The 24,648-nt window shown below is 49.2% G+C and overlaps 1 protein-coding gene across 1 annotated transcript; it reads left to right on the forward strand.

Moving 5' to 3' along the window:
* Positions 1-6,613: 6,613 nt before the first annotated feature.
* On the forward strand, positions 6,614-22,843 carry DISP3 (dispatched RND transporter family member 3). The gene is made up of 20 exons (XM_062507407.1): positions 6,614-7,541; positions 8,759-8,978; positions 10,445-10,581; positions 10,998-11,132; positions 11,360-11,520; positions 11,862-12,001; positions 12,683-12,825; positions 14,286-14,447; positions 14,831-14,992; positions 15,422-15,544; positions 16,139-16,275; positions 16,777-16,958; positions 17,414-17,544; positions 17,630-17,805; positions 18,505-18,631; positions 19,480-19,625; positions 19,971-20,130; positions 20,511-20,624; positions 21,608-21,774; positions 22,481-22,843. Exons 1-20 carry the CDS (start codon positions 6,614-6,616, stop codon positions 22,841-22,843), a joined length of 4,014 nt encoding a protein of 1,337 aa, XP_062363391.1.
* Positions 22,844-24,648: the final 1,805 nt, after the last annotated feature.

Genomic DNA, 24,648 nt, shown 5'->3' on the forward strand with positions numbered 1-24,648 from the left:
CAACCTGCCTACGTGCTCATTTTTTTGGTTATGTGTAGATCCTGTTTGCATTTCCATTTCTTTAGCTGATTTGGGAAGTACTCTCAGTGACTTTCTTCTTGTACTCAGCTAACAGCCTGGTTTCCAGAGGGCCAGACACATCCACAGTTCCACATCCACATAGGGCTGCAGAGCGAGTCCCTTTGAAAATCAATTTACAAATGTCTTTGCAAAAATAGCCTGTGTTTCCTTGTGAAGAAGAATCCCAAAAGCCTTTTGAACAAGGCATGTCGTAAAAAGATGGAAGTCTCAAACTCCAAAATATGAGAGCAAGTCAGAGCAGATGATGTGGTTTGCCTCAGGAAAGCTGAAAAAACTATCAGTAGAGCCACAAATATTTCTTTCATTTTTGTGTTTTAACTGCAGAACTTGGTCCTTAGAGATAGCACAAGTAGCATCTCAGCCTGTGAACATCTGTCTGAAAGTGTGGGATGCTGTAAGAAACTGGGAACAACTGGCTGAAATGCTTTAACCCTTCCAGGTGGCAGTTCTTGTCCCTTTGGGTTGGCTGGTAGCCACTCGTGAGCAGCTCCTGTGGCTGTGAAACTGCATCTTTGGTGGTAGAAGGGTAATAAGGACAAGGGTGATGTTTGCCTCTTTCTGAGCTGCTTCAGATCACAGACCTCCAGGTCTGTGCTGGGGAGGAGGAGAAGAGAGCAGAGAAGAGGGACATTACTGTTTTCTCAGCTCAGTTCTGGTGGCCTAAATCTGTATCCTAGAGACGTGGCTTCACTGGCAGCTTCTGGGAGCTGTTGCAAGCAACATTTCCCTCCCTTGCAGAGTGACTAATAGGAACCAGCTCATGGTGTCTCTTGTTTGTACTAGGAAGCATCCTGGACTTTCTCTGAGATTAATGTGTCATTAAAGCCTGTTTGCTTATTCTGAGACCCTGCCCCATCCTCTGCTAATGGTCTACAGGACTGTGCTCATTGAGCTGTAGTAATATTTAATGTGAGTTTCTGCATGGCTGGTGCAGCTGGCAGTAAGCTTTAACTCATTGTGCTGGCAGGGGCTCTGCCAACCTGCTGCTCAGGCACTGAGGCAGCTTGTCCTGTCTGCACATCTTCCCCTCAAGAAGTTTTCCTTCTGTTCTGAAAAACATCATGCTTGCCCAGTTCCTGCTCTGGACCAGTGAGCTGTGTGGCACTTGAGGCTCTTCAGCCTCTGGATATTGCACATCTGCTTCCAGATTTATCACTGATTCTTGGAGGATGAAATAGCAGTGCTAATTAATCTAATTCCACAAGCACTGGGTTTTCATGAGAGGAGAGCAGGAAGCTGCATCTGTTTGGGGGAGAAGGGGAGAGAAGTGTGGGAGTTAAGGAAGACGTACCTGCTCAGATCCCACTTTTCAGGCTGCTGAAAGCCCCCCTACAAAGCTACAAGCTGCTTTGTGAGTCCCTCCTGATCCACTAATGTTTTCCATGGGTCACTATAAAGCATGGTTTGCTGCAGTTATTCTCACTCAGTTGTAGTGAGTGAGAATTATCACTCAGTGATTCCCCCCAGAATTCACCCTCAAATTCTGAGAAATAGGAGGCTGTGTCTATGCCACAGATGAGGTCAGCTCAGTGCATGGAGCTGGAATGGTGCACAACTATTTCAGTATTCCTGCTGCTCCCTCATTTGGGAGAGTGCTACAAATCCCCCACTCCTCTCACGCTGGTGCGTGGAAAGCCCTGCTGAAAAAGTGAATGTGGAGAGCTGTGTCCTCACCACACATTGCAGCCTTATAGCCTTCCTCATCTGGCATTTTCTGATGTCAGTAAATTGTAGCAGTGAAAAACAAGACCTTTAGATCCATTAGATCAAAAAGGGTGACACCTGTAGCGAGACACTGACCTGCATGACTCCACACGTGCAGATGGCACTTTGTGCCTGTTCCTCCTCTTTCTGGAAGGTCAGAGCACAACGAGCAGAGCTGGCTAACTGCTTCAGGTGGAGCACTTGTAAAATTTTCTTTTAACCTCATAGTACTTTATAAGTTGGAGTGGCAAGAACTGGAGCTGAAACAGCTGCCTGAGCTGTGGTTGGCAAGAAGGTCTGGCAGCAGAGGCTGGAATTCCTGCCTTACCTCTCATACTGCTGCCAAGAGAACCACAACCAGCAAAGCCTCCTCTGCACAAGCTGCTGCTTGAGCTGCTGAGAGAGCCTACTCAGATGGAAGGTGAGGAATAAGTTTTCCTCCTCTTTCTCAGCGATGAACTAGCAGCCTATGTGAATAATGTGGAGAGGAGCCTTTAGGAGAGAGTGTTTTGATCAGTGCCAGAAGTATTGTGCACACCAGCAGGGTTCTGCTGGAGAACTGCACATGGATGAGGCTGCACAGCCAGCCCTTGTCTGTGTCCTTCCTCCCACTGCAAGGGGTGGGTGTGGGGAGAGGGTTCAGGTCTGCAAGGGAATCCTGCAGATGAGCACGGAGTGGTGTCAGTCGTGGTGGTAAATGTAAACTGGGGAGGCTGAGCACAGGGTAGAATAATAAATGACTGGTAGGCACTGCCAGCAGGATCTGGCTTTCCTTTTCAGGGTGACAGTGATGTGTAAAGCTGGAGTGTATCTGTGGAACAGCAGCACACAAGCTTTGGGGTTGGCAATTTATTCCATCAGCTTGGGAACTGATGATTCCCTTCTGTGGTCTGACATTCCTTCCTGGAGTGATACTTCATGAGATAGTAATGCAAGGCCCTGGTTTGTGGCAGCCATCTATATTTAATGATCTGTAAAGGCTTTGCTCTGAGCACAGGTGCTTAGGGGTAGACACTGGAGTGTGGGAATCCACATAACTTTGACAAGCTTGTTCCTTTGGGCCCTGGCAGGTGGGATCCAGGGTGCTTTTGAAATCTGTCAAGGAACCCGAAGGCACCTATCTGAGCCAGAAGCAATCCCTTTACTTAGCAGCAGCAACTGGCTGGGGTTCAGACAAAATCTAAGTAATTTTTGTAGTAGTTAGGTAAGTCATATCTGAAGCATATCAGAGCCCCAGCTTGCTTGGTACCTGTTTGCAGAAACTTGGAAGTGCCACATGCCTGAGTGACAGCAGAGCTTATCACCAGCACAAGCAAGTAACTTGGGTAGTAAACATGGCACAGGGCTGAGAGGCATGTTCTGTGAGATTAGAACCAAGACACTGCTTCTGACACCTACAATCATTAGTTACAATAACCAGAAGCAAATTATTTTATCAGGAATTTAATTTTCTTTGGCAGTGACAAGCATGTTAGAGAAGTGTTCATGCAGGTATACCTCTGCAGCAATCCCGGATGTCAATGAGAATCTCCTGTTACAAAAATTTTCTTTCCCTCCCTTCTAGTCTTGAGCTTTGTTTCCTTTTTTCTTTCTAGCTTGCTGTTGCAGAATGCTTCCTTTTTCCTGTAGGAAGGAACAACTGAGTAATTGAAATGGAACACTAGTGAGAATTTTTTAATGTGAAAGTCAGCATTAATTAGTCAGGTCGGGTGTAATTAGCCTCCTCATCTGTCACTGTTTCTCTCCAACTTGCCAATGTCTTTCTTCTATCTCAGATGTCACTGAAAAGAGCTTGTCTTGTGGGAGCTGCATGGGTGTTTTTCCTAGTAAAGGTGCAAGTGAGTGACAAGCCCTGTGGGGCTGTTGGGGCTTGAGCTGGATCCCACCTGCAGGAAGCCTGTTTGCTTTGGGAATAGCAGAGGGAAGCCCAAGAAATCTAAATGCCTAACCCAAAAACCAGCTGAATCACTGCCTGCTCTCTAAAGAAACAGACCCAGGGCTTCAAGGAGTGCTGTAATCCTTTGCCTCTTTCAACCTGGTATAGGCTGAGCTTGCACAGAAGTGAGACAGAGCTTTAATGAAGGCTGTAGGATTAAGTTCTCTGTGTATATCCTGTAGCTAAAAAGTAATTGGGCCATGATTCAGTGCTGGGAGTCTCTGGATAGTATGAGAAGTGATGGAGTGAAAACAGGGCATCCCCCAAGTAAAATTCAAGCAGAAAAAAAGCATTTCAATCCCCTTCTGGATGATTTGAGGGTTTCTATCCCCTGCCAATTCCATTTGCCATGTTTTGGGTTGGATGGGCTTTCATCCTGACCTGGGCAGGATCTGAGGGAGGTGGCAAAGCCAGATGAGTCCCAAGGGCAATGCTAAGTGTGCCATGGCTGGCTTTGGAGCTGAATGAGCTCTCCTGAAGAGTTTCAGAGCTGTGGGTGCAGGCATCTGTGTACCCTGTGTGCAGAGGGAGGCTGGCACTGCTGGGGACAGCCCAGGTGCCACCCACCCTGCCCTTGCCTCTGTCCCACACCAATTCTTGATCCTTCCCTGACTCAGTTCTCATGTGAGTGTATACAGGGGATTCTCTAGGCATTTCTGTGCTGGAGTTCACACCAGTGCCAGAATTTGTGCCAACCTGCAACTGGAGTGTAACACATGATCACCAGACATTATAGGTGCCCATTTGTTACAAACTGGGGTCTGCAGTCCCTATGACAATTGATGGAAAAGTCAGAAGGAGATGCCTGAGATCTGATCCCATCCTTGAGTTGAGGATTTAGCTCTTGGTTAAGGAAGAAGATGGTGTGATCCCTTTCCTGCTGTCTTATTATGATGTTCTCTCTCATTTCCCTTTCTTGTCACATGCAGGCTCTTCTGTCTCAGGATAAGAATCTTTTCCCTCCTTCTCCTCAATAACTCAATAAAATGGGAAATTAATATGGCTCTTTACCTCTCTTTCTAAAGAGAGAATACATGTACTTTTTCAGATCTCACAGTAACTCCATTCTGTTGAAGGAGAGCCAGGCCAGTGGGAGAAAAGTCAGGGGTGGAGTGGAGGTAACTGCAGGTACACACCAACCTGCCCAAGTAGGATGAGTGAGGTTTACATCTGAGTTCCTGCAGCATCAATCTACACTAATGTGAACTGGAGTTGTAGCTTGGCTGTCCCTTAGAGGCTGAAGGGTAACAGTCCCTGTCAGCTGAGTGATGGATGGGGGTCACACACCAGCCAAATATGTGCTGGGGGTGCCTGGCAAAGGTGAGCAGTGTGGGGTGACCTGGGGCTGCCAAGGTGCTCTGTTTGGGGGGCTGGCATGCCAGCAGGCTTTGGGCACCTTATCTTGTCATCTTGGATGGGATTATTGCTGTGTTTGGGAGTGTAGAGCGTGTGAGAGAAGGACAATTAATTTGGTTTTTAAATAAGACACCCAGCCCGGTACCATGGGCCAGCCCCTGGGTGGACAATGATGTTATATATCATTATATTATTATATTCAAGTCCCGTGAGTTCTCTGTGAGCAAAGCCCCTGGCTTGCTCAGACTAGCCAGAGCCAGAGAGGTTGCTGTGATCCTTGCTGCTTTGCCCCAATGCTCCTCTGCCAGGGAACATTTTCGTCCCATTGCTTTTCCTCTTGATTCAAGTTCATGCAGCTCCTCGGCCTTTTGAGGACATAAAATTAAGAGGCACAGGCAATTTATCTTTCTGCTGATATAAAGCCTGTTAAAATAGAAACACTGGTTAGGAGCAAAGCTCATAAATTTTTTTCTGGCCTGTGTGTATATTGCTTTCAACTCCCAGGGTCAGGTAACAAACTGAACCCGTTGGTTCATTCTTTCAGTGATAGGGGCTACTGGCTTTGGTTCCTGGAGGCAGAAAAGGGAGTGACACTTAGAGGGTCAGGGCTTTGCTCTGAGGGACCACTACCTGTGGATCCCTGGCTTGGGAGCCACTATGAGACACCCAGGGTAAGTCTGGGAACCTGGGAAACCCCTGCTGAGGAGAGCACTTCCCAGGGATTATCCCTTTCTTTCCTGGCCAAGTCTGGGCTCATCAGGGAGGGTTTCCTCCTTCATTCCATGAAAGCAGTAACTTGCTTTTTCTTCCTGGTTGTTCTGTAGGAATGGGGGAAAATGCGCTCCACTAACAATACCCTGCAGGAGTGGAGGGAAGGCAGGTTGTCCAGCCCTTTCCCTTCCCATGCTGTCATGGAATATCCCTTCAGGAGCTAGAGCAGGGTCACAGTGAGTTCTCAGAGGGGTTGATGTGTGCATCTGCAGGTGAGGGTGTGTGCACTTCTGGTTCTGTGTGCCCCCACATGCACACTTTGTGGGAAAGATGAATACTGCTGTAAATAGCTGGGGGAAATCTATTACCAGCTGTAAGGAGAGGAAGATAAAGCTCCCTTGCATTTTGTATCTGGCAGCATGAACCATTCCTGAGTGTGAGAACCAGGCTAGCTAATTAAATGTTCCTGCTGCTGCAGTGTGAGCAACATGCTGCGAATCTCTGCAGTCTCCATGCCTGGTGCTTCTGGAGCTGTGCAGAGCCTTCCTCTGCCACAGCACTGGGTTCTGGGACTGCCACTTGAAGTTCTCCCTCTCTGGTTCCTCTGCCAGGCAGAGTGTGGGATACCTCATGGCAAGGTGGTTGTTTCAGTGGCTGCAGCAGATCTGTGGGGTTTGGAAGGAGTGATGCTTTCCTCCTGAGGGAACTGGAGCATGCCTCTGTCCTGGCTCTGCTGCTGCGAGTCTGTGGATTCACAGCTGTGCCTGTGACACCACTGCTGGCTCTTGCTGACTGCTCTTCTCTACCTGTGTGCAGGTGCTGGACATGGACACAGAGGATGACCCATTGTTACAGGACACCTGGCCAGAGGAGGAAGATGAAGAGGTAGCCTTCAGTTCCCAGAAGAGGAGAGAGGGTGCTCTGTTGTGTGGAAAAAGCCCGTGCAGAGTCAGGCCCGTGTGTGTCACACTGCCTGTGTCTGGCTTCTGGAATATTGTTGGCTGGGTGTTCACCAACCCATACTGTGCTGGCTTCATCCTTTTCCTGGGCTGTGCCATCCCTGCTGTGCTTGCTGTTGTCATGTTCCTCCACTACCCTGCCCTGGACATCGACATCTCCTACAACGCTTTTGAGATCCGCAACCACGAGTCCTCACAGCGCTTCGATGCCCTCGCCTTGGCCCTCAAATCCCAGTTTGGGTCGTGGGGGAGGAACCGCCGGGACCTGGCTGACTTTACCTCAGAAACCCTGCAGAGGCTCATCTTCGAGCAGCTCCAGCAGCTTCACCTCAACGCTTCCCACCTTGGGGTCAGCGCGCGGGTCAAGCGCAGCCCCCCGGAGGGCAGGATGGGCTCCCTGCAGCCCCAGGGCCACCTGGGCACAGGAAACCAGAGCGCCCGAGTCAGGAGAGGAGCCCCACGTTGGGACTACTCCAGCACTTACATCAGTGCCAACACACAGGCTCACGCTCACTGGCGCATTGAGCTCATTTTCCTGGCTCGGGGGGACTCTGAGAACAACATCTTCACCACCGAGCGCCTGGTCACCATCCACGAGGTTGAACGCAAGATCATGGACCACCCTCGCTTCCGGGAGTTCTGCTGGAAGCCCCATGAGGTCTTGAAGGACTTGCCCCTGGGCTCTTACTCCTACTGCTCCCCTCCCAGCTCCCTCATGACCTACTTCTTCCCCACTGAGAGAGGAGGGAAGATTTACTATGATGGCATGGGACAAGACCTTGCTGACATCCAAGGTGAGCTGTGGGCCATGGGGCAAGGGCTGGCATGCTCAAGAAATGCCTCTCCTCAGGTTCAGGCACTCAGTGGTGTGCAGTTAAGAGGAGTGATTATCTTGTATGGAGAGGAAGTTGCTGCTGGGCTGTGCCTTGAGGAATTGTCTTTTCTGCACCAGGGCCCCTTTTCAACCCTGCAATTCCAGTCACAGGTCACATAGACCCCCACAGGCAAGGGAGAGGAACAAGTGAGGGGGTGTCCTGCTTGGCACAGATGTCTTCTACCGACCCTTATAGATGGCTGTAGTTAACTAGAGCAATGCCAGGGCTTAGCTGGCCAAACAAATAGGGATGAGCTTCCCTGCACTACAGAGCAGATTAAAGAGGTCTGTGGGCTGCTCCAGCAGCTTGTGAGTCACCAACCAGAAAGATTCCTGTAAGGAGAGGAGGAGAAAGGCCCTGCCTACCCCTCCCAGCTCTGTACCCTCTACTTTGCACCTCTAGTAGAACAGAGGCTCTGGGTGGTGACAAAGAGATGACTCATGAGGACTCTGTGGGTGTGATGTGGCTGTGGGATGTACCCTCCATCTGTCTCCCAAGCCAGGCTGCAGAGGGTAGCTGTCCAGGAGCTATGCAGGGAGCAAGCAAAGAATTAAGTCCATCTGCTCCAGTAACAGTTCTCCTACCAAAACAGGAAAGAGCATAGTTTCTGCTCTTTCTGGTGCAAACTCTAGGGAACTGGATTTTGGGAATAGATAGGCAGTGTCTCTTACTCAGAACTAGCTGAGTGCCTGCCTCTCTGCATCCCTCACGCCATCAGATGGCAGAGGTACCAGGTCACAGCAGAGCCAGGACTCCTCTTCCATGAGCATTGTTTAGTTCTTGTGCTTACAAGTGTAATGGAGAAGATATTGTCCCAGTGTAAGAGAAGCAGTGGAAGTATTGAGGATGTTGTTGGCTGGGGGTGCTGTGGTTCAGGTCAGTCAGGTAGCAGATATGTCTCTGATGGGGAAGTGCATGTGGACAGCAACACAAGCAGTCACAGAACAGAAGCAGAATGTGAGTCTTTGCAGTCTGGGTTTCCCTGGCCCTCCTTGCTCTCTAGAAGGCAGCAGCAGTCAGCATCACTCTGATGAAGGGCAGGAAGGCCTCCAGTTTCCCCATGGCAGACTAGAACCTGTGCCTTGCCAAGACAATTAAGCAGGATCTAACAAAAGTGGCGCTGCTTTCTCCTGCAGGGTCCCTGGAGCTGGCCATGACCCACCCCGAATTCTACTGGTATGTGGATGAGGGCTTGTCTGCTGAAAACATGAAGAGCTCCCTGCTGAGGAGCGAGATCCTCTTTGGGGCACCGCTGCCCAACTACTACTCTGTGGAGGATCGCTGGGAGGAGCAGCGCCGCAAGTTCCAGAACTTCGTCGTCACCTACGTGGCCATGCTGGCCAAGCAGTCCACGAGGTGAGGGTGTGTGCAGGAAGGGCAGGTGGGAGTGCACAAGAGCAGGGAAGGGCAGAGGATGGAATAGACCTTTCAGGGCAAAAGCTCTGCCTTAAGTTTCACACCAGGGCAGAAGTGCCTGTTCCACCCCAATAGCCACGTTCCATTTGGCTTCACTGGGAAGGCATGGAAGGCTTCACATGCTAGCTTGGCCTACTGGTCAGACTTAAACAGTGGCTATGGCATTATGTTCCAGATGAAGGACAAAAAGTATCTCCATTGAAGCTGGGCTCAGGCATGGAGCTGTGAATGATGGTGGGGAGCTTATGGCAGGAAACTACTCATGCTCCCCTTTACTGCCACTTCCTACTGCAGCAACATGCCAGAGACACCAATAGAGACAATGAAAAGGGGACAAAGTTTAGATCTACTGCCAGTCTTTCCATCGAGTCCTTGTCTGGCATTGGAACTTTTTGCTTCCATCTTAGAAATCCAGTTCTACTGGCTCAAACAGAACTGTCTTCCTGCTCTGAATTTGGGCACCACTGGTCTGATGCAGGGGATGAAATGGTCTTAACTCAAGGCCACTCAACCTGTGGATCCAATACTGCTTTTGCTTTTTGTACAGAGAGGTGAGGAGGGGAGTTTCAGGGCAGGATAAATTTCAGGAAGTGCAGGCTTTTTTCACCACCAGGTCTGTATGACTTGGTAGAACAGAGCTTTGCTCAGTGCTTGTGAGAGAGAGATGATAAAATAGACATAAAACAGCTAAAAGAGCATCCAAGTAGTCAAGCAGCTGACAGAAGGCTGTGTGTCCCAGTCTCTGTACCTTCTTAGACTCCAGCTTTTTACTGCCCTGAGTAGTTCCCAGAACAAAGGGATGCTGATCTTCAAAAGCAGGTTGGAATGCAGGCAGTCATGGAGCATTCTCAGCAATAGGCTGGGAAAGCAGGTTGTGATTTCTGACAAGCCAAAAGGGAATTGAGGCCAAGGCTCAGTTCCAAAGCTCAGATCCCTGATAGCCTCCTATGGTGTAGCATTATTGTAGTCCTGGTTAAATTATGTTGGATTACTTCTACTCTGAGCCTGCTTCCAGAGGCAGAAGCTGGTAAATCATACGGTTTCTGATTAAGCTCTCACTCTGCCTGCATCCACTGTGCTAATATAATAAGCAATGATTAGGATTCCAGATGGAATTAGGCTTGAAGGCTCCAGGAGCTGTCTATTAGTGCCTAAGACCCACCATGCAGGGGAGGAATTTTAAAAATATTTGACCTGCTCTTTATTTTTCTCCTTCCCTGTATGAATTTTACCTCCAGCAGCAACTTTGTTCAACCTGCTCTCACTGCTCTGTTTTCTCAGAGAACTGCCAGGTAATTAGAGCAGTGACCTCCTTTGCCTCTGGAGAAGATACTGTGCTTCAAACCACCTGGCTCTGCTCCTTTTGTGCTCAACTATTCCTCTTCTTTGATATCTCCCCACCTTAGCAAAGTCCAGGTGCTGTATGGAGGGACAGATTTGTTTGACTACGAAGTGAGGAGGACTTTCAACAATGACATGTTGTTGGCCATCATCAGCAGTAGCTGCATAGCTGTCTTGGTCTACATCCTCACCTCCTGCTCAGGTAGGCTGGAGTCACAGCTACCCTGTTCTAACACAAATCCAAATATGCTGTGTCTCCCTGTGTCTGTGCAAGCCCAGAGAGAGGCTGATGACCTGGCACCAGTGTGGCTGTATGGCACAGCAGCCTGCAGAAGGGCAAGCCAGTCTGACTCTCCAGAGCAGAGATTAACAGGCAGGGTGAAGGAAAGACTCATAGGAGATCAGGAATAAGATGCAAATGCCCATCTTGCTAACACTGGCATAAATCTGATGTAATTTTTTACAAGAGTCTGCAAGCAGTACTCCTGTACCCCTGAACTGTTCTCTGTCACCAACACATTCATGGGAACCAGTATCCCAACAGGGCAGGTGGGAGGTGTCTGTTCTCCTGGGGGTGGCCAGAGATACTATTTTTTCCATGTTTCTTTTCTGCTGTAGTGTTTCTGTCATTCTTTGGCATTGCCAGCATTGGGCTAAGCTGCCTGGTGGCTCTGTTCCTGTACCATGTCGTATTTGGGATCCAGTATCTGGGTATACTCAATGGTGTGGCTGCCTTTGTCATCATGGGGATTGGTAAGCTCTTCTTTACTCAAAGCCTGTGCTTTACCTGTGCTGCCTTGCCCTGCCTTCTGTCTGCAGGAGAGAAGAAGGTGATGGTGGCAAATGCAGATTGAATTTTCAGGCCCTTTTCCATTACCTGTAAGTTTAATATTTGCAGGTCAAACGTCAAGGGGGAAGTGAGATTTTTAGCAGGTGTCACTTCTGTGAGCAGAGTATCAATATCTGCTGTCTTTTTCCAGGAGTTGATGATGTTTTTGTTTTCATCAACACCTATCGCCAAGCCACCCACCTCAAGGACCTGCGGCTGCGCATGATCCACACAGTCCAGACAGCAGGGAAGGCCACCTTCTTCACCTCCCTGACCACAGCTGCAGCATATGCTGCCAACATCTTTTCTCAGGTACCCCGCACCTTCGGGATTTGGGGGTTTCCATTTCTGGCAAAGGGCCTCCTAGATCAGGAACCTGCCACCACCATCTGTCCTCTCCTTCAACACAGTGGGCTGCCAGACCTGATTCTTACAGGGCTGTCCCTTACCTGCTGGAAGGCAGTGGAGTATCCAATACTTCTGAGCCACTGATCAAACAGGCTCTGTCTCAGTGCTTTACCTACCAGGTTTGCTGATTATCATGACTGAGGTCAGCGTGTCTGTTGTCAGGTTCCTCAGATATCCTTGCCTGCTGTCTCTCCAGCAATCCTGCCCCAGTTGATCCCGACCCTGTGTTGTCTCTCTCCATGTAGATCCCAGCTGTGCATGACTTCGGACTCTTCATGTCACTGATTGTGTCCTGCTGCTGGGTAGCTGTGCTCTTCACCATGCCAGCTGCTCTTGGAATATGGACCCTTTATGTGTCCCCATTAGAGAGCTCCTGCCAAGCCAGGTGAGCCCCAGAGCCTGTGGGTGGGAAGCTGTGGAATTTGCAGTCAAGGAGGTTTGCAGATTCCTACCCTATCATCTCAGTTTATCCTCGTTCCCCTTGGGCAGCTTGGCTTTGGCTCTGACAGAAGGGAAATTTAAGTTCTGCCATTCCAGATTGGAGCAAAATGGAAGTCCCAACCTCATTCTCTCTGTCAGTCCTCTTGGTTGAATCCCATGCAATGTTGGACCATTTGTTTCCTTGGAGCACTTAACACACAGCTAAACCTTCAAGCAGTGGAGACACAAGCCCTGCAAGGCAGACAGGTCACCACTGCTCCTGCCTGTGTGCACAAGCAGGACATGGAGATTTGTGTTTGAAAGTAGCACATTTCCTTTTCCCCTGCTCTTTAGCACTGCAGATGACCTGGCCTGCTTTTATCAAATAGCAGAAAGATGAAGTGCTGAAACTCCCATCACTCAGCAGCAGAGTCCATGGCTCAGCCCTGCTCTGTGTATCCAGCCCAGCCCTTGCCCTCTCAGCACTTAGCAATGGAATTTGCCCCTTGCCATGCCTGTTGTCTTTCCAAGTAACTGGAGCAGGTTGTTGCTGTGCTCCTTGCTACAGAAGGAGCCCTCTGATAACTCTTCACAGGGTATGTGGCTTAAAACCCTTGCCTTTGTCTCCTTTTCTGCTTCAATCCAGCTGCAGTCAGAAGTGCACCAAAAAGAGTGCCTTGCACCTGGCTGAAGATCTCTTCATTGCCTCAGAGGTCTCCAGAGCAGGCAGAGACACCCTTCCCTACCTTGATGATGACATCCCACTGCTCAGCGTGGAGGAGGAGCCTGGTATGTGTCTGCTGTGTGGTGCCTTTAGGGGGATCACACTGCCCTCTTCATCCTCCAGTTCTGCCTACCCCTGACACTGGTCCTTGCATCAGTTCCCTGAATTGTAAGCTGAAGATGGTGCCATCATGGGAGGTTGTAGGAGTCAAAACTCAGTATTCTTTATAAGTTTGCTTTGAGATCTTCAGTAGGTGTCAGTGCATGCTTTCTTAACTACTTTGCTAATTCTCTTGGGTCCACTGTGGTCTGCTTTCTGTCTGGAATCACTGATTGTGACATGGATGTAGTAATGAAACATCTAATCCATAACACCAGGACAACTCAACTTGGAGTGGTTTTCTCCTCTTCCCTGCCATTTGGAGCACTGTATTTGGGAATCAGGAGAAAGAACACTATTGTTCTCCAGCATCAGCCCCCTAGACCAGCTCCTTCCTCATGGTATGAAGAAGGCAGTGACGTGCCTGGGATCACATAAAAAACAAAAAAAAGCCCAGAAATTCCCTATCTGTTGTTATCAGGAGATAATCCTTCCAGCCCTTACCCCAAGAAAAAGGTGCTTACAGGGTCATGCTCTCTTGTACTTGGCTTTTAAAACTTGCTGGAATCTCTTCCTTTTAAAACCCCCAACAGTAGTGGTCAGGGCAGTGAGTATCTTTCAGGCCTAGAAGCAAACTGGAACTGGAGATAACTGAATTCCATGGCATGTGCAGAGCCCTTGCTGCAGGGTAGGCTCTGAGATGCCTTTGGCAGGCAGAGAAGCTCTGATTCTGTGCTGCAAGAGTTCTCCTCAGTATGCCAGAGCCACATGCAATGGTGATGTATGGAAATAATCCCTCTCTTCCCTGCAAACAGCAGAATGTTTTCCTCCAGGGCCCCTGGGCATCAGGGGACTGTGTGTGAAGAAGCAAAACAGCTTGTTCCAGTCGCTGACCAAGCATGGTTTGTAGGTTGGCTGTACAGTGTGCTGGGCATGCTTCATCCCACTACAGCAAGTGCCCTCCTCTCACACACAGAGAAAGGGGCAGTACCCTTGGCATCCCTGATGTGGAGATAAGAGAATCAGGGAGGAGCCAGGCTGCAGTCAGGAAGAGGTCAGCTGTGTGTAATTAGCAGTTAGACATATTTAGTGGGACAGGGACAAATTGTAATCTAACATAATCTTGTCCCAAGAAGCATGCAGTGTCCCTGGGACAGTGTTTGTGGGGATTGGTAGGGCAAGGAATAGCCTGAAGCACAGATTTGGACTGAGCAACAGATTTACATGTGTAGCTGTTGCATGGCAGTGACTTGACAAAGATGGTTCTTAAAACATCCTGGAACTGCTGCCCCTGCAGGGGTCTTACTCCATCTCTTTAGCCTCAGTGAGTTGTACAGCACCTTGCAGAAGATTTAATAAAGGACAGCGGAGAACTCTGAGAGACACTCATGACACTGAGACTGCTTTTGATTTCTCCCTATTCTAGTTTCCCTGGAAATGGGGGATGTCCCCTTGGTGTCTGTGATGCCAGAAAATCTGCAGCTCTCTGCAGAGAAGAGCAGCCAAGGTCACTTGATAACTCATCTGCAAGAGCTGCTGGAACACTGGGTGCTGTGGTCTGCAGTGAAGAGCAGATGGGTGATTGTGGGTAAGGAAGGAGGGGTTGCATCTACATGGATTTTAGAAGCTTTGACATTTCAATCAGTCTCCAAGCTTTGATTAGGGACAAGAGGTGGGAAAAGAGACATGGCAAATGGTTTGTAACACAGAGGAAGAGTACTCCCAGAACAGTTAGTCCCTAAGGGACTTTTCCATCCCTTTCTTCTCACTCAGATCTAAAGTGGCAAATCCTAATGGAGATTTTTCCAAGCATGGGGCTTATTACAAGAAGGCCCAGCTGCCAGTGTGCTTTAGTGGCTGTTCTTTTTCCAGCTGAAAATTCCATCTTTCTCCCACATACCTCCTCTCTGAGCATGTGTGAAGTGTGAAGTGCATGTAGGGTCCCACACTAACCCAGGTTTCTGCTTGCAGGGCTCTTTCTCCTTGTTTTGCTCCTGTCCATATTCTTTGCTAGCCGCCTCCATCCAGCCAGCCGTGCTCCAGTCTTGTTCCGGCCAGACACAAACATCCAGGTGCTGCTGGACCTGAAATACAACCTGAGTGCTGAAGGTATCTCCTGCATTACCTGCTCAGGTGAGAACACTGGTCCTCAAACCATTATGGGTGCACCCCAGCATGGCCTAAGCTCTTGGCTGGAGGAGCTGAAATGTGATGTAGACATCCACAATGTTCAAATATCTCACTGGACATTGGATGGACCCCGTGGAAAGGAGGCACACATTGGGAATGGGATGGTTGAGTTGCCTGTAGGAGTGGAATATTTAGAAAAGTATTTCCTGGTTTAGCCTTGAACTGTCTAAGTATTTCTTCTGGAGTAATCCCATCACAGGCCATGAAAACTGATTATTTTTATTTAAAAGTGCTCATGTCAGTGCCCAGTTGAGGGTCTGTGGCACTGTGTTGCCTGCTCAGGGTTTGGTATTCAGCAGCAGAGTCTGTGGTGTGCACAGGTCTTTTCTCATGCTGTTCACTCTTTCCTCCCTGACTAACCTTGTGGGACAGGTTTGTTTCAGGAAAAGCCTCACAGTTTGCAGAACAACATCCGAACTTCCTTGGAAAAAAAGAAGAGGGGCTCAGGGTCACCCTGGGGAAGCAAAAGCAGCATGAGTGATACAGGGCAGCAAGGTGAGTGGGGCATGATGACTTTGGCCAGGCCCCAAGGATCCACTGGGGTACAAACTAAACCACATACTCTCAGAATAGCTGATGGGGAATCATCCTCTTCCTCAGAGACTGCCCCACTGAGCCCTAGGTTGGTGCTGGATGTATGTGGCATCTTTAAAACCCCTTTTCTCTGAATACCTACTGCTCTCTGGGACATGGTCCTATAACCCAGGTGGCAGTATTGTCTACTGTCATATCCCTCTAATCTGAGTATAGGGCTAGGAACTCCAAGTTTTCACATCCCAGTCCTGTTCACAACCTTGTTGGCAGGTCACGAGGAGAGTAAATTCAGTTTGCAGGGGATTTTGAGGATAAAACAGTTATTGGGCCAGGTCCCAAGATGACCTGAATCAATAAGCCATCAGGAATTAATGGAGCTCAAGATGTACTTTTTATAGCCGTTGAAGTACGTGCTGTGCTGCCAGAAGGCAGAGGCTGTGCCTGGTGTCCCAGAGCAGACAGCAGACCAAGAGAACCCTCCTTTGCCCTTGCTGTGTCTGTAGGATTTGCTGATTGACAAGTACCACCAAACCTCATGCCCTCTGTTTTCTTCAGAGCTCCAGGGAACTGTGTATATCTCCAAGTCCAGGAGCAAGGGAAGACCAGCCATCTATAGATTCTCACTCAATGCCAGTGTCCCTGCACCCTGGCAGATGGTGTCACCAGGAGACGGGGAGGTGCCTTCATTCCAGGTAAGTCAGTCCAGAATGGACCCCTCTAGCAAGAGGGCAGCACTCAGCAGGTGAGCACAAGAGCCTCCTCCTGTCTCTCCATGGGGTCCTGTGTAGCTTTGGGTGACATTTTCAGGGCACTTCAGTGGGGTAGTTAGCACAGAAGGCATTGTGCTTGGCATCATCCAAGACGATACCTTGGACTGCTACAAGACTTCACCTGTTGCTGTTGTGAGGTGACTGTCAGTGATGGGAGCAAAACTGAGGGTGTCACTAGGGCAGATGTCCCTTCCCCTGGGCAGAGCAGCCACCATTTAGCTGAGGCCACTGGGAATGAGGGTGTTATGGGGCCCGTCGCACACTGGCCATCGCTGGAAAAGGGGCAGGCTGGGGCTGTGCCTGCAGTGCTCGTTCTGTGTGGCTGTGCCAGTGCTCAGGGAGGAGGGGAGAGTGTGATGCTAATGTGCAACAGGCTGCAACCCTGTGGAGTTAAGTGTCTGTTTTCATTAATCCATTGCTTAGGTGTATAGAGTGCCTTTCGGTAACTTCACCAGGAAGCTGACAGCTTGTGTGTCCACAGTAGGGCTGCTTAAGCAGATGAGCCCCAGGAAGTGGATGATGACCACCTTGTCCTGTGACACCAAGAAGGGCTGGAAGTTCGATTTCAGTTTCTACGTGGCTTCCAAGGAGCAGAGGCGAACACGGTAACCTTCCCAAATCCCCCTCGGGACAAGGCAACAGAAACAGCACAACTGAGAGGCTGATGTGAGATGCCCAATGGCCAGTGCTAGTCCTGCTCTCAGTCAGCTACATCCATGGCTCTAGAATTTACTGCATATATGCCTCATTCCTGCAGTCACTTTGCAGGCCCATAGCATCATTAACATACAAAAGGCTTGAGAGACCCAAGGGGGCTTCAAGCGACTGGGGACTTCTTTGGGTGGCAGAAAGATGTTGCTGATCTGGTTCCTGCCCTTACACACCTAACTCTTGGGCTGAGCAGGCAGCACAGAATATGCAATGGCTAGGGATACAGGTGTGCAGACGCTCACCTTTCCCTTTGTTTCTGTCCCTGAGAATGTCTGTTGCCATGTAATACCTTGGACGCTTCATCTTCTCTACCTCTGTTCCCCTGTAACAAACATTCTTTGCTTCATAGGAAACTGTATTTTGCCCAGTCACACAAGCCTCCTTACCATGGTCGAGTGTGTGTGGCACCTCCGGGCTGTCTGCTCAGCTCTAGCCCAGATGGACCCACCAAAGGCATCCTGTATGTTCCCAGTGAGAAAGGTGAGCTGAGACCCTCAGTTCAAACACGCCAAGATCCAGAGAACCGGACATCTAATGTAACCAACCTTCATTCTGTATTTGACAGCAGCACCCAAAGCAAAGCTGTCAGCCACATCTGGATTTAACCCCTGCATGAACACGGGCTGCGGGAAGCCGGCGGTGCGGCCGCTGGTGGACACTGGAGCCATGGTGTTCGTGGTGTTTGGAATCAGAGGCGTGAACCGCACCAGGCGCCCGGACAACCACGTCATCGGAGACATGGTACACACTGCTCTGCCGTGCTCAGGGGCTCGCAGGGAGGACAGGCTCTCTGGATGGTGTTTACTACATAGCCACAGCCCAGGGTGGTCCAGCAGTCCGGGTTGTAGCATTGTGATGAGCCAGTATAGTTCTGTTTTAGCAAATTGACAAAATAATGGAGATCAGGATGCCCTTACTGAAAAAAAAAAAAAAAAAAAAACACTTCAGACTTTTCAGAAAATGAGTGCAATAGATAACCTTCTAATTTCGAGTCTAAACCTGGCTTTCTTGAGGATTTTAGAAGCAAACCCATCTTGAGCACAGTACAAAATCTCACTACAGATTCAAGACTGAGGGAAGTGATATTTTTCTATAATATGTATCTTGTTGTGAAGTATTAACAAAAAATAAAATCAGTTACTCTGGGGAAGGGTCACTAAGTGTGACTTTTCTAGAAACAACTTATCTCTGAGATCTCATACCTTGACACGTGACAGTCTTTCCCTAGAAAGATTAGCCTTAGCTTGGCTGATGGACTTCAGCTTTCTGCTGTTCTTCCTGCTCTCTGATTTGGGGGTACTGTGCAGAATCAGCCTTTGCCTGTTTCCTCTGAAGGGGCAGTGAGAAATGCAGGCAGCAGAGCAGGCAGGAGGCTGGAGTGCCAGTTGCTGTGTTATGTCTCACGTGTGGTGCTCTTGTCATTGTGTCTCCTTGTGAAAGGGCAGTGTTATCTACGATGACAGCTTTGACCTCTTCAAAGAGATTGGCAACCTGTGCCGCCTCTGCAAAGCCATTGCCAGCAACTCTGAGCTGGTGAAGCCCGGAGGGGCTCAGTGCCTGCCCTCGGGTAGGTTGGACAACTCCTCTGCAGCCCTACCCGTGCTTGCTTGAGCTGGGGTCCTCAACAGCAAACCACAAAGGGTCACTGCTTCTTGCTGTCTCCTTTTCTTCCCAAGGCAGCTTGACCCTTCTAGAACATGTCATTGGTTGTGCTTTTTGGGACAGAAAGACAGAAAGAAAGAAAGAAAGAAAAGAAAGAAAGGTGGTCTCTTTAATGCCAGAGACACTGGGTATATTCTTTGGGGTTTAATCCAGAAAGATAAGAACAGAATTGCATTTATTCTTTCCAGTCATGGGCATTGCTTGAGATACAATCTTTTGATTCAGTAACTATCTTCTTAGTAGCTCCTGAATAACAATGAATTTGCACCTGATCTCATTGCAGTGAGATTGTTCTGTCTCTGTGGCTTTGCATACCTGACCAGTGACCATCTCTTCCAACTTCAGAGGTCACAAGCTTGTGGAGCTGAGCCAAGGAAGTGTATGTTGGCTTTAGGCTAAAAGCCAATTTCATGTGTGGAACAAATCCCTGACAGGCCAGGCAGACAGCCCTCAACACTTCTCTTTGTGCTGCTTCCTGACAGCTGGGGACAAACAGCAGTGGACCTGTCCTGTCCCATGCCAATGACAGAGGCTGTTCTTTCAAGCTACAGCAGCTGAAAGCTGTGATGTTGAGACCTCAAGGGCTTTGACAAACCAGAGTGGCAAGGGGAAGCAGCTGTGGACAAATGGGTCCTGTGACTCTCTTGGGGCTCTCATTTGGGGTTGTTGGTTGGGGTTTTTTTCATCCCCTTGCTCCAGTGTGCTTCCTTTCCCTATTCTGCCCTCCATCTCTTGCTCTTTCTTTCTCTCCAGGTTACAGCATCTCCTCCTTTCTGCAGATGTTGCACCCCGAGTGCAAGAATATCCCTGAGCCAAACCTGCTGCCTGGACAGCTCTCTCATGGGGCAGTGGGGGTGAAGGATGGCAAGGTGCAGTGGATCTCCATGGCATTTGAATCGGTGAGCACGTGGCATCACCTGGTGACATTGTCATTCTGGTGACAGTTTCATCTTGTGACTTCTGGGGGTTTAGCTCAGCTCTTTCTGCACTGGTCACTTCCATTTGCAGCCATAATTTAGTGTTTATTAATGTTTGTTGCAGACAGATGCCTGTAGTCACAGCTTGGTAGAAGTGGCTTCTTACACCACAATTAGGTCAGGCAAAAAGCTGGTGGCAGATTTGTTCAAATGCCACTGCCAGTTCTGCTTGGTGCTGCCACTCGAGCTAGGTTGTTCTGCCCTTTCTCTTGCCATGCATACCTGCCCAAAGAGCAGGACATGAGTGATGTATTTATCTTGTTGCAGACAACCTACAAGGGGAAATCGTCCTTCCAGACATATGCTGACTATCTGAAATGGGAGACATTCCTGCAGCAGCAACTCCAAATCTTCCCAGAGGGCTCTGCTCTCCGACATGGTTTTCAGACCTGTGAGCACTGGAAGCAGATTTTCATGGAGATCATAGGCAAGTGACTGCCATGTTTCTCTCCCTGGGGAACCCATGCTCTCTGATACATCTTCACATCACACTCTGTCCCATGTGGTGGTCATGGGTTATATCTGCAGTCCCTGACACTGCTGTGCAAACTCTTAAAGACTGTTCCTGCCCTAAGCAGTGTGTATTGTCAAAATTAGGAAAAGCTTGAGCAAATAGGTAAGGGAAGGGACTCAGCCCTGGTGATGCAAGATTCAAGAAACCAATTACCTTCTTTCCACTTTCATCCTTCCCTTCCTGTCTTCCCCAGTGTGAGTCCCTGCCTGCCTTGTTGCCAGCAGGAACATGGTGCCTTTCTTATCACAGCTGTCACCTTCCAGGATTCATATCAGCTGGCTGTTTCCTTCCAGGAGTGCAGAGTGCCCTGTATGGTCTTGTCCTCTCGCTGGTCATCTGTGTGGCTGCTGTGGCAGTGTTCACCACACACATCCTCCTCCTGCTGCCAGTGCTGCTCAGCATCTTAGGTAAAAACACCAATTCCAATGTGTCAGGCTTTCACTTTTTCTGAAATCAGTGGATTGTGGCACTGCTGGTTCTCTGGTGATTTGAACTGAATTGCTCATATTCTGTGTAAACCCCTTTGGCTTTCCAGGAGCCAGTCCTGGAGAACAGACTGGCTAAGTGAACAGAAGAAACTCTCAACAAATGCACAGGAACCTCATTGGGAAAGTAGATTTATGTATCTAATTCCCAGTGTGTTTTGTCTACACAATCCCTTCTATTTGTTTAAATAAGAGTTTTAGCTACATAAATGCCATCCCTACCTGTTATGTATAATAATGTGATTAAGTCCCACAAGCTCTGAATAACAATTGCACTATCCAAGAACCTGCACCATGGCTGCTGTTTCCAAGCAGTGAGAGATGTTAAAAGCTGAGTATTTTAGCAAGTTTTTAGTATTTGAAGCAAAACTGTAAATAGTTTCCTCTCCCTGACTGGTGATTTAATAATATTGAGGTTATAAGTATGTTGCTAAACTTCTTAGTTTAAAAATCGAATCTAACGTTTTGAAACCACTTAGTATCCCACATATGACTCACAAACTAACAGTACTCTTTGCCTTCTAAAAAGTGTGCTCAGCCTCTGTATAACTCCAGCAAGCAAAACAACAGGCTCACTTCCTTTGTGTGCACACATGGACACTTGTCTGGCCTTGGATTAATTTAGCAAGAGTTAGTCTAGATTGGCATCAGTCTGTCAGTTTTCCTGATGTTTAACTAGGTGTCCAACTAGGCCCAGCAGGTCTGGTCACATTATGGAATGGTCCCTGTGCTAAGGGAAGGTGAGGGTCCCTGTGGCAGGGGTAGTGTGTACCAGATTCAGGCTGGGTGGCACACAGACCTGTGGGGTAGGATTGCAAACTCCTCAGGGATTGACTTGTATCAGTAGGCTTGTGCAGCAGTCCCAGAGTCCTTTCCCCTTGCCTAACAACACCTTCCTCACACAGGGGTCGTCTGCCTTGTGGTGACCATCATGTACTGGTCTGGCTGGGAAATGGGAGCTGTGGAAGCCATTTCCCTCTCCATCCTCGTTGGCTCCTCTGTTGATTACTGCGTGCACTTGGTGGAGGGCTACCTGCTGGCAGGAGAGAACCTGCCACTCCACCAGGCAGAGGTGAGCTCTGGTCTTCCTACAGCCTTGCATTCAATCCTCTTGTGCCCTCCATGCCACTCAGCTGTGACGCAGGATGGGGGGATGTGTCCTGGCACCCTCAGAGCATCCCTGGGGTATGGTATTTTTGCTGCTTGTCCAGCTGACTGCTCCAGACTGTGAGCTTGTGTACCTGAGTACGGTAAATACTTAGATGGGGGTTTCCAACCCACATGGTTTTCCCTTTCTTGCTGGCCACAGCTGTGTCCAGAGCAACCCATTTTCACGTCCAAGTGAAGACACTCTGTGCTGGAACAGCTCTACACTAATTCTGTAACCTCTGAAAATTGCTTTGCTGGAGCAACCACCAACTGACCTCTGGCCTTGTTAAAATCTTTTGTGTCATTGGGAAGATGGAGACCACAAAAGCCTGGGATCTCTGACGCTAGGTGAAGTGTCTGCATGCAGTGCCTGTGGGGTGTAGGCCCAGCAATCAGTCTGATGTGATGGAAAGGAGGCACAAAATCCAGCAGCCTTTGCCTCTGCTGGGTTTTAAACCCATGGCTCTTTGCTCAGCGTGCTCAGAGACTGCACGAATTGTCTGAGCTGCACTCAGGCAGCCTCTTCATCCTGGGCCAGGATTCTGGCAGCTAAGCCACCCTCTCAAAGCCCAAAATACCAGTGTAGCCCCACGTGCCTGTCACACTAACACTGCTGTCCCTTCCAGCAGGACCCTACAGCGTGCAGACAGTGGAGGACAATGGAAGCAGTCCGGCACGTGGGTGTGGCAATCGTCTCCAGTGCTGTCACCACCGTCATCGCCACGGTCCCACTCTTCTTCTGCATCATTGCCCCCTTTGCTAAGTTTGGGAAGATCGTGGCCCTGAACACGGGAGTGTCCATCCTGTACACGTTAACTGTGAGCACAGCCCTGCTCAGCACCATGGGCCCTGGCACCTTCACCCGCAGCAGGACTTCCTGCCTCAAGGCTGTGCTGGGGGTGCTCCTGGCTGCCCTGCTGGGTCTCTGCATCTGCCTTGCCCTGCTCAAGAGTGGATTTAAGATCCCCCTCCCCAACGGGACAGCCCCATAGACACCAGGCCGAGAGCCACATGCTCTGTCCTCTTGCTCCTTTTCTTTTTGCTTTTGTTTTTAAAGAATATTTTTGGTAAGAAAAAAAAAGAGGAAAAAATGTCCCTTTTTTCATGAAGATTTTCAACTCCAGATGCACTTTATTTTCTAATGGGTTTTGCTCTAAACTTGTATTTATTTTGGGTAGTGATGGATGGATGACGGACAGTGAGGGCTGCCCAGGGAATACCTCAGCCCGTGAACAGGAGAGGAGGAGGTTTCCTTCTCTCAGTTTTCTTTCTGCTTTCTATTTTTTTCTTTTGTCCTTCTTTTAATTTATTTTTAACAAACAGGGCTTTCTGGGCCCACAAAGCTAAAATGGGAGAATTTGGGGAGGTCATCTGATGCTTTCAAAACCCCTTCCCTCCAACCTTCCTCTCCACTTGTCCAGGGTCAGCATTGCAACGATGACTTGAGGTGATGTCCTACTCCCACACCATGCCTGTGCCTTGTTACTTGAGCCTTCAAGAACAGCAGTGAGCTGTTGGGCAGGCCTGGGGAACAGCACTGTCTGCATCCCTTTGCCAGGCCCTGTACCCAACCCACACCAGCAGTGAACTTGCTGCGCAGGAGCTCTTTTGAGTGTCACTTTGGAATCCAAACTAGAGATGTTGGGAGGCACCACCTGCAGTGGACCTGCTCTCATGGTTCAGGGAGGGTGTTGGGACACATGGCATTCCCCTTCATTCTGGAGGGACAGAGCACCTTGTACTGGGATCTCATGTGTCTGTGAACAGCCATCAGGAAGCAGATGGTGCCCTCAGCAGCCTGCCCTCCTCTCCCTCATCTCAGTAGTGAGGTCAAGGCAGTTTCAATGCCCAGACCCCCCTGGTCACCTCACCAGTCACTGCCTCTGCTCTTCCTGGTGGAGAGAAAAGAGAGCCCTGAGGTCCCTGCACAGCTCTTTGGTCACAGCAGTCAGCTCAGCCTGAGGACAAGGTAATCCAAGGAAGAGCCCACTCCCAGTGGAATGCACAGCATCCTCTGTGGCAGCTCAGAGACACTCCACCCTCCTGTGTGGAGACCCGAGGGCAGCAGAGCTGCAGCTGCTGTCTGCTCTGAGCAGATGGTTAGTATTAAAGTTAAATGAAATTGCAAACTGGTGCCATTAACAAGTACATTTTAAGCATCACTAATTCTATCATATTTTAAAAATTGAAATAGCTAAGTGTGCATTAATATACAGCACATCTGATCCTTAGGAGAAGGGGAGGGTCAGGCCCACTGGGAGATGCATTAACCAGTATTTACAAGTGTGCCAATAGAGCAATGGGGACAGGAAGCAGCCTGACTCAATTTTTTTGCAGATTCCATGTCCTGGTGGCTTTGGTGTTCTCTGTTTGGATCCACCCCTCTTTCTAAGATGAAAATTCCCGGAAGTCCAACCCTATTGCCAGCCAATCTGTGGGGCTTACACTGCTGAGCTGCTTCTGCTTGGCTCAGTGCATCCCTGCTCTGATCCCTGCCAGTCTTACACCTTCACATTATGTCATCCCTGTGAAAATGGATCAAATACTCGTTTCTAAAATAGGTTCCCCAAGCTGGAGAGAGGAGTTCTTATTGTTTCCAGAGCAATCCTGCTGCAGGCAGTGAGGCTCATGAGGACATGAGTAGCTTGGTTTCTCCTTGCTGTCCCATGGCACTGCTGAGTTACCCCTTTCTGCAAAGTGTAATATGTTTCTTGGCACCTACCTCTAATCTGCACCAGCCCCTTCCTGATGAGCCCTGAGCCCATGAATAAATGGTTCTGGAAAGGATTTTTGACTA

Source organism: Cinclus cinclus, chromosome 23 (assembly GCF_963662255.1).
Source record: "Cinclus cinclus chromosome 23, bCinCin1.1, whole genome shotgun sequence".
NCBI classification, from domain to species: Eukaryota; Metazoa; Chordata; class Aves; order Passeriformes; family Cinclidae; genus Cinclus; species Cinclus cinclus.